Source organism: Crotalus tigris, unplaced genomic scaffold, assembly GCF_016545835.1.
Source record: "Crotalus tigris isolate CLP2741 ecotype Arizona unplaced genomic scaffold, ASM1654583v1 scf7180000024307.1902530, whole genome shotgun sequence".
Taxonomy (NCBI): domain Eukaryota; kingdom Metazoa; phylum Chordata; class Lepidosauria; order Squamata; family Viperidae; genus Crotalus; species Crotalus tigris.
The window spans coordinates 1,799,699-1,812,066 of NW_024100479.1; the positions used below are offsets into that span (position 1 = coordinate 1,799,699).

The 12,368-nt window shown below is 49.3% G+C and overlaps 1 protein-coding gene across 1 annotated transcript; it reads right to left on the bottom strand.

Moving 5' to 3' along the window:
- Positions 1–5,503: 5,503 nt before the first annotated feature.
- BARHL2 (BarH like homeobox 2) lies at positions 5,504–12,146 on the bottom strand. The gene is made up of 3 exons (XM_039324717.1): positions 11,518–12,146; positions 9,070–9,295; positions 5,504–6,080 (listed from the first exon to the last, which is right to left on the bottom strand). Exons 1-3 carry the CDS (start codon positions 12,113–12,115, stop codon positions 5,768–5,770), a joined length of 1,137 nt encoding a protein of 378 aa, XP_039180651.1. The 5' UTR covers positions 12,116–12,146; the 3' UTR covers positions 5,504–5,767.
- Positions 12,147–12,368: the final 222 nt, after the last annotated feature.

The window sequence follows — 12,368 nt, forward strand, 5'->3', positions numbered from 1 at the left end:
AATTGATTTACTTGTCATTTTAGTTTTGGAGCTGTCCTTGGTGCTAAAGAAGGCATTCCACCTTCTCACAGTCCAGAGCTTTTCCTCCAAAGCAGACAAGTTTGGCCAAGGAACGAGAATGACTCCTATATTAGCAGATCAGAGAGCAGTTTACTCAAGCAGACTGAACCAGCAAGCTTATCTGCCTGGCTAGTGATGCCTATCTTTTTTTCTTTGAAGGTTTATGCATATGTTGACTTTTGATTCTAATTACTACCTGATGACTTACAGGGAGTCATAGACATCCGTTTGGTTATTACTCTTATAACACGGTGCTATGCAGAGTTTTTGAAAGGATCATCTGGTCTAATGTGATTTGTTTCCAGATTAGGATAATTGGGGACAAAATATTCATGGAGGAATCAATTTGTTCTGACTCCAAAGCAAGGGTTCAAGGGTAGAACAGGTGCTGCAACTTCTAGCCCTGCTTTTCCCAAAACGACGCCCTTCTGTGATTTCCAGGATGCACAGCAACAGAAGGTAGGACTTGTACTTCATCCTTGGAGTACTCTGATAGCTATTGAGCGGCTTCATATCTGAATGTAAAAACAAAAATCCTCTGGAAATCATGGTGCCATATCCTAATATAGAGGGTTGTTCCCTTTTTCTTCTGCAGATCCCTGGGAAAATGGAATCCTCCCCCTTCCAGATTATATCTGAAGATATGGTTCACCTTCCCTTAAACTCCCAAAGTTTCTTCACCCCCTCCCCTTATTTACATTGCTCCCAATACCCTCTCCTCCAAGAACATGTCCCAATGTCCCAGATAGGATGAAACTAGTCATTTAATGCCTGCTTCCTGGTGAACCTTGAGGGTTGTTAAGAGTTTTTAATACCACAGTATGTGGGCCTCGTCTTCTGAATCTACACTGCTCATGCAACAAAAGCAACAGCACCAGGGAAGGAAGGAGGACTTAGGATTTAAGAAAAAGCTAAGTCCAAGCATACCGGTGGATGAATAGCTTGCCCAGAGGGCCCTGCAGCTTCTCTTCATCCAGATTTTACTAGTCAACCGTAGCCTTTCCAGGTTTCTAGATGGCAGCAAGAGTAATAACAGAGCGAGAGTAACAGAAGAGTAACGGAAAGTATGAATGGTCGAGCCCAGAAAAACAAGTTACCTTGATTTTTCTCCATTGAAGGAAACCCTGAAAGATCACCAGTCTCCAGGATAAAGGGAAGCTGGGAGTAAAATATCAGCCTCTGTGAAAGAGGGAAAAATGTTTAGCTGGGAGATGGGGAGTTGAAGGAAGTTGTAATGAGCAGAATCCTGGAGAGATGGGTGGTGAAAGAGCCAGTCCTCTTGTAATCCTGTTGGAAATAGAAATAGACAAAGGCTAGAGAAAAGAGGATGGTTGACTTAAAGGTTGCTCTTGAGAGAGTAAAACCTAAAAACAGTTTGCTTCTCAAAGGTAGGTTTGGAGATGCTTTTTAAGGCAAAGCCATTTCTATTATTTAACTCTATCTTTGGGTGACCATTCCGTTGAGAGAGAGGGGGGGGGAGAGGGAGAGAGAGATTGGAGGGGGAGGGGAGAGGAGAGGAGAGAAAAAGAAAGAACAACTTGAAGGATTTTTTTTTTTGCTTGCTTGCTTGCTTGCTTGAGTGCATTTAAATGAGCGTGCATCTGTAGCTTTTTAAACATCGAATCAAGCCCTTTCTTCAAGGAAAGCCTCTTTTAATTAGCTTTAGAAGCCAGCAAAGGCGTCTAATGAAGTGGGTTTATTTAGCTCGTTCATAATTTAAGTGAGGAGCAATCCAAATTGTTTATCACCAAAGTGAAGAGTTCACATTGCACCGCAGGCGTGGAAAAACTAAAGGGAGGAAGGAAACAGTGTTGGTTTTCCAGGAAAAAAAACGCCTGCACCATCGGGAACAACCTCATTCTTTTAAGGTGGGGTCACAAACATTTAGGAAAACTATTTGATACGATCCGCTCTTCCTTTCACTTCTTCTCTTGCCCCACTCAGGAAACGATCATTCTGCTGGGGAAAAAAGCACACCCGGGTAGACCCATTGAAGTAAATGACTCACTTCACAGCACAGATACATAGCACTGGGTCTAATTATTATAAGATGTCTCTTCCTCTACCCACATTTATCCACTTAAGAAAACAAATAATAAAGAATTTTATTTTTTTTTTTGATGTTAGAGGAAAAAATTTTGTGAGAGAAAATGTTTTAAAGCCTATTTCAAAACATATTTTAAACATATTTCAGAATGTATTCAAACCACTGTAATGGTGTTTCCACGCTCGCCTTTGTTTTTGTTGTGAAAGTTATTTAAGCTCTTCTTTCCTTCCTTCTGATTATGAAAATGAATAATAACTAAGATACAGATTCAACACCGGCCTTTAATTCTCCCGCCATTCAATTTAGTTCAAAATTCAACTGGCTTAAACGCCCTGTGTGTATACATACACATCCTTGGGGCACCTCACATGCAAACTCTCCAATAAGCTGCATTCGGAGCATCTAGAGCAGTGTTTCTCAACCTTGACAATTTTAAGGCATGTGGACTTCAACTCCCAGAATTCCACAGCCAGCAATGCTGGCTGTGGAATTCTGGGAGTTGAAGTCCACATGCCTTAAAATTGTCAAGGTTGAGAAACACTGCACTAGAGCACCTTACTTTTCCCCTTTTGAATGTTCACGTACTTTACTTACAAAGGAAACCATTTTTGTTGTGTTTTATGTCGCTGGGGGGGGCTGGGGAAACCCCTGAATATTTTAAAGCCCAAACATCCCAAGGAAAGCAACGCCTCGAAGCTTTCCTAAAGCAATCGGCGGAGCTCTAAAGGTCACCCTCCTTATGCTCGGTTGCCCGGGAGCAAACCAGACCAAGCCACGTGTAAGCGTTGCGATTTCAAAGCCCAAGCTGGATTAAGTGCTAGTCAGTTTCCCCAATCTTGTCCATTTCGCCGACCGCCGGGCGGGTGCGTCTCAGCGGAAGCCTCCACTCTTCGGGAGACTCCTCCAGGCCCGGGGCAACCTCAGCTGGATCTGTGGGGACCGGAGCCAGCGTTGTTCTTTATTTCTGAAGTCCCCATTAACGCAGCAAAAGAAGAGAAGGGCGAGGGGAGAGGATGGGTCGCCGGGAGGGAGGCTACCTCCGGGGTACAACTCTGTCGCTGAGTCACTGTCAGGGTCCTGGGCGACAAGAGCTGAAAATGAGGTGGGCGTTTCCGGACCCTTTTGTGAAAACGCGGCCAAGGTCAAGATGGTTTTTTTTTTTTTAACGCGCGTTTATTAGCGGACTAGGGGGAGGAGAGGAGAAGAAAAGGAGCGAGAGAGCCGCGCGAAGCAGCAGCAGCAGCTCCTTCCTTAATTAGCAACGCCTAAATAATGCGCACCCGCAGGCTGTCCCTGCTTTTTCCTCCTGCCTTCCCCTCCCTTCTCTCTTCTCGCCCTCCCCCCCTCGCCTCCTTCTTCCTCCTTTAGAGAACAAAAACCCACTCTAGCAAAAAATATAAAAATAAAATAAAAAGGCCGGGGGGTGGTGGTGAAAGCCACCCACAAACCACAGAGGAGGTGATAATACTGGACCGGAGTTATGAATGTTTTATAGGTAAATGGCAGTGTAATCTGTCGAACCTAAAAAAAGGAAAAGAAAGAAAGGCCGGGCCGCTTTGCCTTTGGTTTTGGAGGGCTGTTGGTGCCCAGGGCTTGGCAGCCCCGGCCTGGGCCTGGCCCGGGAGAGGCAGAAGTGCCCCGCTTACCTCTCCCTTTCCCTCTGTCGCCCGTCCTCACCCAAGCACCGCCAGTCCCAGCTTCAGCCTCGCTTTTGCATTGAGTTCTGGCTTTTCTCCTTTTTTTCTCTCTCTCTCTCTCCTTTTGCACCTAGAGCCAGACGCCTACAAAGAGGCCCCCTTTCTCCGCCCCCCCATCCCAGCAAAGGATTAAAAACGGCCTCTACCTCCAGAGCCCCCTCTCGCTCTTAAAAAAAAAGAGAGGGGGGGGCTTTAAAAACAGCTCACCGACGGCAAGCCGCGTCCTCCAGCGGGGAAGGGACGGTTCCCCTGGGTGGGAGTCCAAAAGAGATCAAAGCACGCACACACACACACACACACACACACACACACACACACACGGCCCCGCGGCTGTGGGTCGCGGCGGATTTTCTTCTCTCCCGCGGCTCCGGGTTTTTCTCCCTAATTGCCACCCCCCCCCCCCCCGAGCGCCTCTCGCTCCCAGGCTGTCCTCTCCGCGCTTTCTCTCAGCGCCCCGGAACAGCTGCCAGGCTGGGTTGCACCTTTTTGGCTTTCCAGAACCCCCGTCCGCCTTTAAGCTCTCTCCTCGGCCTCTTTCATATTCAGCAAAGGAGGACGAAGGGAACCCCTAGCCGCGACGGCAAGGAGGCAAGGCCGAGAAGAGGGCCCAGGAGAGGGAGGGGGGGAAGCACCCATCGCCAATGCGTACACACACACACACACGCACACACACACTCCCCCGCTTTCACTGACGAGGTCTGAAAAACAACCTCCGAGTCCGGCGTTTCTTCTCTGCCTTTTTTTTTTTCCTTCCCCTTCTTTACAATCCATTCTTTACCCCTCCGAGCAAACTCTTTAGCAACCAACCAGACTGTGGCCCGTGTGTGTGTGTGTGTGTGTGTGTGTGTGTGTGGAGAGAAGGGAGAGGGGATTAAAAGTCTCCTAACCCGTCGCCTAGAAAGGAGCAAAACATGTGGACGCAACTACACACACACACACACACACACTCGGCCCATTTTACGGAAATGAACAATAAGGGCGCGCGAATCAAGGGGGAAAATAGCTCGTTTAGGCCGGCAGGTTTGTTTAAAAAAAGATAAAAGTTTATTTTTCTTTTTTTTTTCTTTTTCCCGTCGGGGGTGGGTTTTTTTTTTGCCATTTTCACTCGTCAAAATCTCTCTCTCTCTCTCTCTCTCTCTCTCTCTTTCTCTCTCTTTCTTTCATTCGCTCGCTCTTGATATATATATATATATATTTAGTTAACTGTCGTTGTCATCTAAGCATTTATTTTACTGAACCCAAACAAAACAAAAGCAAACCAAAAAAAAAAAAAAAAACCGTAGGGGGGAAGAATATTTTTTTGTGGAGTTCGTTTGTTTCTTAGATTTTTCTTAAAAACGAATGAATATAAGTCTTTTTCTTTCTTCTTTCTTTCTTTCTTTCTTTCTTTCTTTCTTTCTTTCTTTCTTTCTTTCTTTCTTTCTTTCTTTCTTTCTTTCCTTTCTGTTTGGACCACATATAATAAATAATATAACTTCTCACACACCAGCCTGTTCGAAATGTGCAGGTAGCATATTATATAGCAACGACGAAAGAGATCCGGGAAAAATGCCAGTTTCGGAGTCAGGAAAAAAAAAGGGGGGGTGTCCGTGAGAATTCGGCGCAAACTTCTCCGCTCTCCCTCGGCCTTCTGCCTCCTGGGCCGCGGTGGTGGGGGAGGCGCCCTTTCTCTCTCGGCGTCCCTCAAGAGTCCCTCCTGGCCCTCCGGCTTTTCCCGGCCACCCCCCCCCCGCCTCCCCTCCTCCGGGGCCGCTGCGGGACTCGGTGGCTACGTGTCACTTACGGGTTTCAGAGTCTCTTCGCTCCGAGCCGGTCGCTCCTCCGGCTCCGTTAGAAGAACCGCTTGATTTTCCCGCCCCCTCGCTCGCCTCGGCTCCTTTCTGCTGGGGGGAGCGAGGGGGGGATCTGTCGGCGGGGGTGGAGGAGGGGGCGCCTGGGTGAGCGAGTCGCCCGGTGATGTCCTTCACCGCGGGTGAGGGGTCCCCGGGAGGGGGTTGGACAAGGGGTTGAGGGCCGGCTGCCCCCCCGGCCCGAGGCCGTGGATCAGCACCCGGGGCACCAGAGGCCGCTGGAGTTGAGGGTGAGGCGCCGGCGGAGTCCGGTACATGCTACTGTACATGGCCGCGGCCGCCGCGGCCGCCGTGGTGCTGTCCATGCTCCCCAGCAGGCTCGGGTGGTAGAAATAAGGCGACGGGAACATCCGCTGCAGAGCCGAGTAGTTCCCAGCTTCGGCCAGCAACTCCAGCCCCACCGCCGTCTGCCGCTTCCACTTGGTTCTGCAAGAGAGGGAACGGAGACACCGTCGGCTGGGCCCGAAGGGGGGGGGAGGCTAGGGAGAAGGAAGCGAGAACCGGACTGACTACCACACACACACACACACACACACACACACACACACACACACACACACACACACACACACACACACACACACCCTTCCTCCCGACACAAGGCCCTCCACGCGGGAACCGACTCGGACAGAAGACAGTTGGGCTCGCCTGAGTCTCTTGCGTCCACCGGGCCTTTCCTTGAAGGAAGCGCAGCTGCAGCACCATTACTGCACGGCTGGTAGAGCAGTTTTTTGTTTGGTTTTTTTTGCTTTCATAGCACTGCAGGCCACTTTAGCTGACTGTGTTCAGCAGGTCAGCGGTTCAAATCTCACCGGCTCAAGGTTGACTCAGCCTTCCATCCTTCCGGGGTAGGTAAAACGAGGACCCAGATTGTTGGGGGCAATGTAAATGATTGTTGGGGGCAATATAAATATATATATATATTTACATTGCTTACTGGTGTACATAAAGCGGTATATAAGTCTCATAAATAAATAAATAAAACTGCTCTGGCTGGGGGAAAGATCGGCGGGCGCAAGAGGAATCAGAAGGAGCTGTCACTTGAAAAATCCTGGGAAGCATTTGCAAGCCAAAGACACACACACACACACACACACACACACACACACACACACACACACACACACGGAGAGCCACTCTTAAGTCTCGCCGGCCTGTAAGTGACAACGAGAGCTGATAAACTCTGTTCATTTTCCTTTCAGAAACGCAATTACATTGTTACCTATGGCCTCGTCAAGCCCCGTTTTCCTATTCACGTTGCTCTCTAATATTAATGACAGAAGGAAAGGCGTTACCACCCCCAGCAATTATAACATTTTCTGCAAAAAAAAAAAAAGATGAATTTACTAAGGCACAAGATAAACAGCTGCTTGGATAGGGAGGGTGAAGGAAACCAGCCCCTCTTTTTGGAAAACTCCAGAGCATATTCCCGCTTTTTAGTGGCTTTCCACCAGGCCATTTGAAAATAGCTTCCGCTACCCAACACTTAAGCAGACGCTGGGAGAGGGAGAGAGAGAGAAAAAAGACAGCCTTGGGAGAGTTTCGTTATACTCCCCTTCCTAGAGATAACGCGCGGGCCTGCAGGAAAAGCGAAATCGCTGGGAGATTTTGGTCGCTGGAAAGCCGCAATCCTGAACATTTTAGGATTGTACAATCCTGTTGCTTTGAGGCGTGGGGGGATGGGAATGGAAGATGGCTAATTTTCCTTTTGTCGGAAGACGCAGGCCTTCAGATGCGAGAAGACGAGGCTAAACGCAACGGATACGGACTATCTCTTTTCCCTCCCTCATGTGGGTACATTGCAAAACACACAGAGGAGGAGGAGGAGGAGGAGGAAGAGGAGGAGGAGGAGAAGAGGAAGCTTGCGTCAAGTCCGTTCCCTTCCTTCCTAACGCAGAACTTACACATTAGTCTCTCTTGGGAAACAAGCTCCCATCGCTGGCTGTGAACAGCGATGGGTTTTCAGCAGGCGCACGACACACCGAAGTAAACCGCGGCCGTACGAAACGCAGCCAAATTAACAAGCTGCCTGTTTTAGCCGGGCTGTAAATGACGCTAATGTTTTCCGACAGAATTAGGGTGGCTGCAACCGTATGAAATGAGACAGAAAATTATAGCGAAGATGACAACTGGGCAGAGGTTTTCCAGGCCCGCGTTTCCTCTGCCAAGAATGAGAAGGGAAAAAAAAACACCGCATTTTGCTCTTAACGGGGGGTGGGGGGTGGGGGGGGCTTTCCTTCCTCGTTCTCCTCCTGAGCCGTTTCGGCCTCTCTTTCAAATAAGAAGACAATAAACCCCCAGACATTGGAGACTAGACTTCCTTTCGCCAAGTCTTCGTTTTCCAATCACAAGAGATCCGGATTCGACCCGCACACTGGAGAAAGGAGAGACCGAAACCCAGGACTGAATTGCAGATCCAGGCGTCCCAAAATGCCAAATCAGACCGAGGAAGGTGGAGGCCTCCAGCAGTGAAGCCCACCGAGTCTGAAACTTAATAAGCTTTTCCCCAGAGGCGCCCTCCCGGTTTAACGCGTGCCCTGGCTCCCACTCTCGAGCTTATGCTTTGCTCACAGGGATGGGGAGACCAATTCGACTTGTACGCTGTTCACCTCTTTTTTTTTTTTCTTCCTCCCGTGGCTATTCAGATTGCCCCCACCTACACGCGACAGGCAAGTGGAAGAGCAACCTAACGGCGCCTGCCTACGCACAACCGCCTTAACCTGGAACGTTAACTCGTATCCTGAACTCGCCCCACTCCACGAACGCTAGCTAACGCAAAGAGTTTCGGCTGAGGTTCGCGTGTCAAGCCTAGCTATGAAAGCAAACAAACAAACAAACAAACAAACCAAACCAAACCACGGCTACTAACCCAGCCTGCTCGCAGAATGCACCTGCTAAGGTTTTTTTCCCTGGATTACAGCCACTAAAATTTTGGCCCGCAGGAAAATAACATTCTCGGTGTAGTGGACATTGGGGGGGGGGAGAAACGGAGGTGCCAAGTGAGACGACCAAACGTGGCCATCTCTCCTATCCTTAGAAAGGCCACGGGTGAGTAACTCAGGAGGCAAATTTCCTTTGCCTTTCCAAAGGAAATTGCAGGGGCTGCCCCGAAATAAGTCCCTCGGAGTTCTGATTGGAGATCGCGCTATCCTTTTTATTTATTTATTTATTTTAATTTTATTTTAACCCGGGCGTTAGGCCTCTTTGAACCTCCCCTTTGGCGGTGGGCGAGGCAGGAGGATGGCAAGGTTAAAACCACGACCACAACGACCTGGGAGGCAATTCCACGGGATATAATGAGACTTGTTTCTGGGCCAAGGCGGGCAGGACCCTTCTTCTGAGCCTTTTGAGTGTTGCCCTTTCCCCCCACCAAAACCCCCAGCCCAAAATTTTCGTCCCTACCAGCCTGCCCTACCTCCGGTTTTGGTACCAGGTTTTGACCTGGGTGTCAGTCAGATTGAGGGCGGCTGCCAAGTCCATGCGGTCTTGGACACTGAGGTACTTCTGTCTCTCGAAGCTTCTCTCCAGTTGGTTGAGCTGATGGTCGGAGAAGGCAGTCCGTGCCTTGCGAGGCTTCTTTGCTCTCACAGGGGGACTATCCCTGCTGCTGGAAATCTCGCGATCCCCTTCTTCTTTTGCCCCTGAGGAGACACAAGGCAGAAGCTGTGGGTTAGGGCCGAGGAGAAAAACACTCTGTGTGTATGTGTGTGTGTGTGTGTGTGTGTGCGTGTGTGTGTGTGTGTGTGTTGAGGGTGGGGGAGAATGAAGACTTAAACCCGCACACACAACCTTATTAAGCCTCAATAGGAGGTGGGGAGTCTTCCGTTCTGGATTCAAACGGATCGTTCGAAAAGGCGGCTTAGGAACCAGCTGATTTGTTTCCCTACTTTGCACAGGGTGGCCCAGAATCACAAGCACAACAACGAGTTAGCGAAGCCGGCGTTTCAGCTGCGATTCAGCCTCGAACAAACCCGCAGAGGGAAGATTTCGGGGCTAAAAAAGCAGCACCGTTTCTCCAGGAGTGATAACTTCTCCTGTCACACAGCTTCCTAACAATATCCCTTCCCCTCCCCCCCCCCGGAGGGGATATTTTTTTCCTCCGCTGCCTTTCCTCACTTTCTCCCCTCGGCCAAATTCAGATTTCCAAGTGCACATCGGAAACGGTTACGATCAAGCCATCACAACAGCCCGACTACTTTTCCTGGAGTGCTTGTCCTCCAGGTACAAAAAAAAAGAGAGAGAGCTGGATTTCGCAATCCCAGGTGACAGCGGAAATATTACCGGATTTGGTCTGGAATCTTTGAGTCTTATTTGAGGGAGGTTTTTTTTTTTTTTTTTAGCTGCAATGTTAGGAAATCGATAGGCCAGTCCATCTGTGTTTGTACGAGGTTTTCTCCTCCACCATCACCGCCATCCTCTCCCCCTCTTTCCCCCTTCTCTCTCCCTCTCTCCCTCTCTCTCTCCCCCCCCCCTCTTTCTTTTTCTGGGCTCTCCTTGATCTTCCCTGCAGGGAGAACAATAATCTCTCTAATTGACCCACTGGGGAGGTTGGTGCACCAACTAACCAACAACTATCACAAAAAAAAAAAAAAAAAACACCCTAGACGAAACTCTGCATCTGGTTCTAGACGCTCATATGTTAGTGCTAAAATGGCAAATTGAATAGCAGTCCTATTAGTTACTCAAAATAGCCGAAGGTTGTAAAATGAGCGAAATGTGTCCTCTCTCATCACCACGTTTCAAAACACACACACACACACACACACACACACACACACACACACACAGCCTTTCCAGTTAAGTGAGATTCCCTTGGTAGTGGGGAGGGGGGGCTCTTTTATTTCACCCCCCCCAGGAAGTGGCAGAACCGAGCACACCGTGTACGTTTGAATTTTAGAACGTAACTATTGCACGCGCTCTCTAAAGTATCCCCCAAAAACAAACGCTATAAAATATTGCACAATGCTAACTTAGTCTAAAGGAGGAAACATTTCAAGGAAAGGAAGGAAGGAAAGAAGGAAGGAAGGAAGGAAGGAAGGAAGGAAGGAAGGAAGGAAGGAAGGAAGGAAGGAAGGAAAGAAGGAACCAGAAGAAAGAAAAAGGACCCCAGATTGGATCCCACCCGTTTGGTTTGTTACCCTGCTTTAAAAAACAACAACCATATTTTATTATAAATTCTTTAGGAGGTCTGCCTTGCTAATTAAGTGTTGCTAAATCTGTGTGAACTACGTTTAGAAATTATGCATGCAGATCGCAGTTTATAATGTGCATTTGCATTTTAAAATCTCTAGTAATCCCAGCTGGCATTTTGGTATTGTTGAAATGCACACTTGCAGACTCTTTTTGTTCTCCTCGCATCAACTTTTTTTTTTTGTTTAAGGGAGGGGGGATACGTAGCTTCAGTCTAATATATATATATATATATATATATATATGTATGTATGTATGTATGTATGTATGTATGTATGTATGTATGTATATGTATCTCCTTCAAACTATATTTATATGGATTGTCTATTAAAAAAACATAGGGAAAACATTTACGGTTCCTGAGATTTTTGGAAATAACCTGATTGTGTTTGTCGTTTTCTTACGGGGGGAGGGGGGGGGACTTCTTTTATTTTTAAATACTTTCCAGGTAGCTGGAGCCTCTCCTTAGCGGCTTAGCGAATTCGCAGCCAAGTTGGCTCGAACTTTTCAGAACAAGCAATTGCTGAAAGCAGGAAAGGGGGAGGGGGGGGCTATTCGAAAGCACAGAGGAACAACGGGGAAGGTTTCGAAACGTAAACAACGGAACGCTCGCAACAGTTTCGCACCGGGGCGTCCGAAAGACCCGCGCCCGCCCGCCCCCCCCCCTACTCACCGTGGCATTTCAGCTCATTCTGGGTATCGTCGCGTTTGTCCAGTTTGGTTCTGCTGTCGTCCTGCTCCAGTTTCGGCCTGAAACTTTCGCTGGCCGCGTTGCTCTCCGGTTTGGGGGCGGGATGGGGAGAGGAGACGCTGGTGCTGTAAGGGGCGCAGGCGGCCAGCGGCTTGCTATCTCCCAAAATGTCCTTAATTAAAAAAGAAGACGTGGAAGTCCTGGGGGCAGAGCTACAGGAACTCAATTGCTGCTGTTGCTGCTGCTGCTGCTGCTGTTGCTGGGGCGACGGCTGCAAACTTTTTGGCTGCTGCTGTTCCGGATGTTGGCCGTGGTGAAGATGGTGATGCTGAGGCGACAGGCCATCTTGCGCCAGATGCTGCTCGGGGTGCTCCGCGGTGACCGAGATCGGCGAGGAGGGAGCCGTGCCCACCGTGTCTATTTCCGAACAAGGGGACGGGGTGGCCCGGTGGAGAAAATCCGCCGCCCTGGCCTCGCCGTGGGCCGTCCGAAAGTCCCCGTTCATCATCGCCGGGCTGCCGGACCTGGGGTTAGACAAAATCGTGTCTATTCCAAAACTGGAAGCGCTCGATCCTTCCATGGTTGGCCGTTCAAAGAAGCGCCTTCATCCCCTTTTTCCCCTCCCGAACGCCCTTCTCTTGCGCGGACCGGGCTTTTGGGTGGCGGGCGGGCGGCCGGGCGGCCGGGGGGGGGGGGTGGGGGGGTGGGGAGAGGGGAGGAGGTGACGGCTGGCTCTCAGACGATCGATCGGCGATTAAAAGGCGAAGCACCAACCAAATCGGATCAATTATGGACGAAGCGAATCTCTTCGATCAAAATTTAAATGGGGAGGG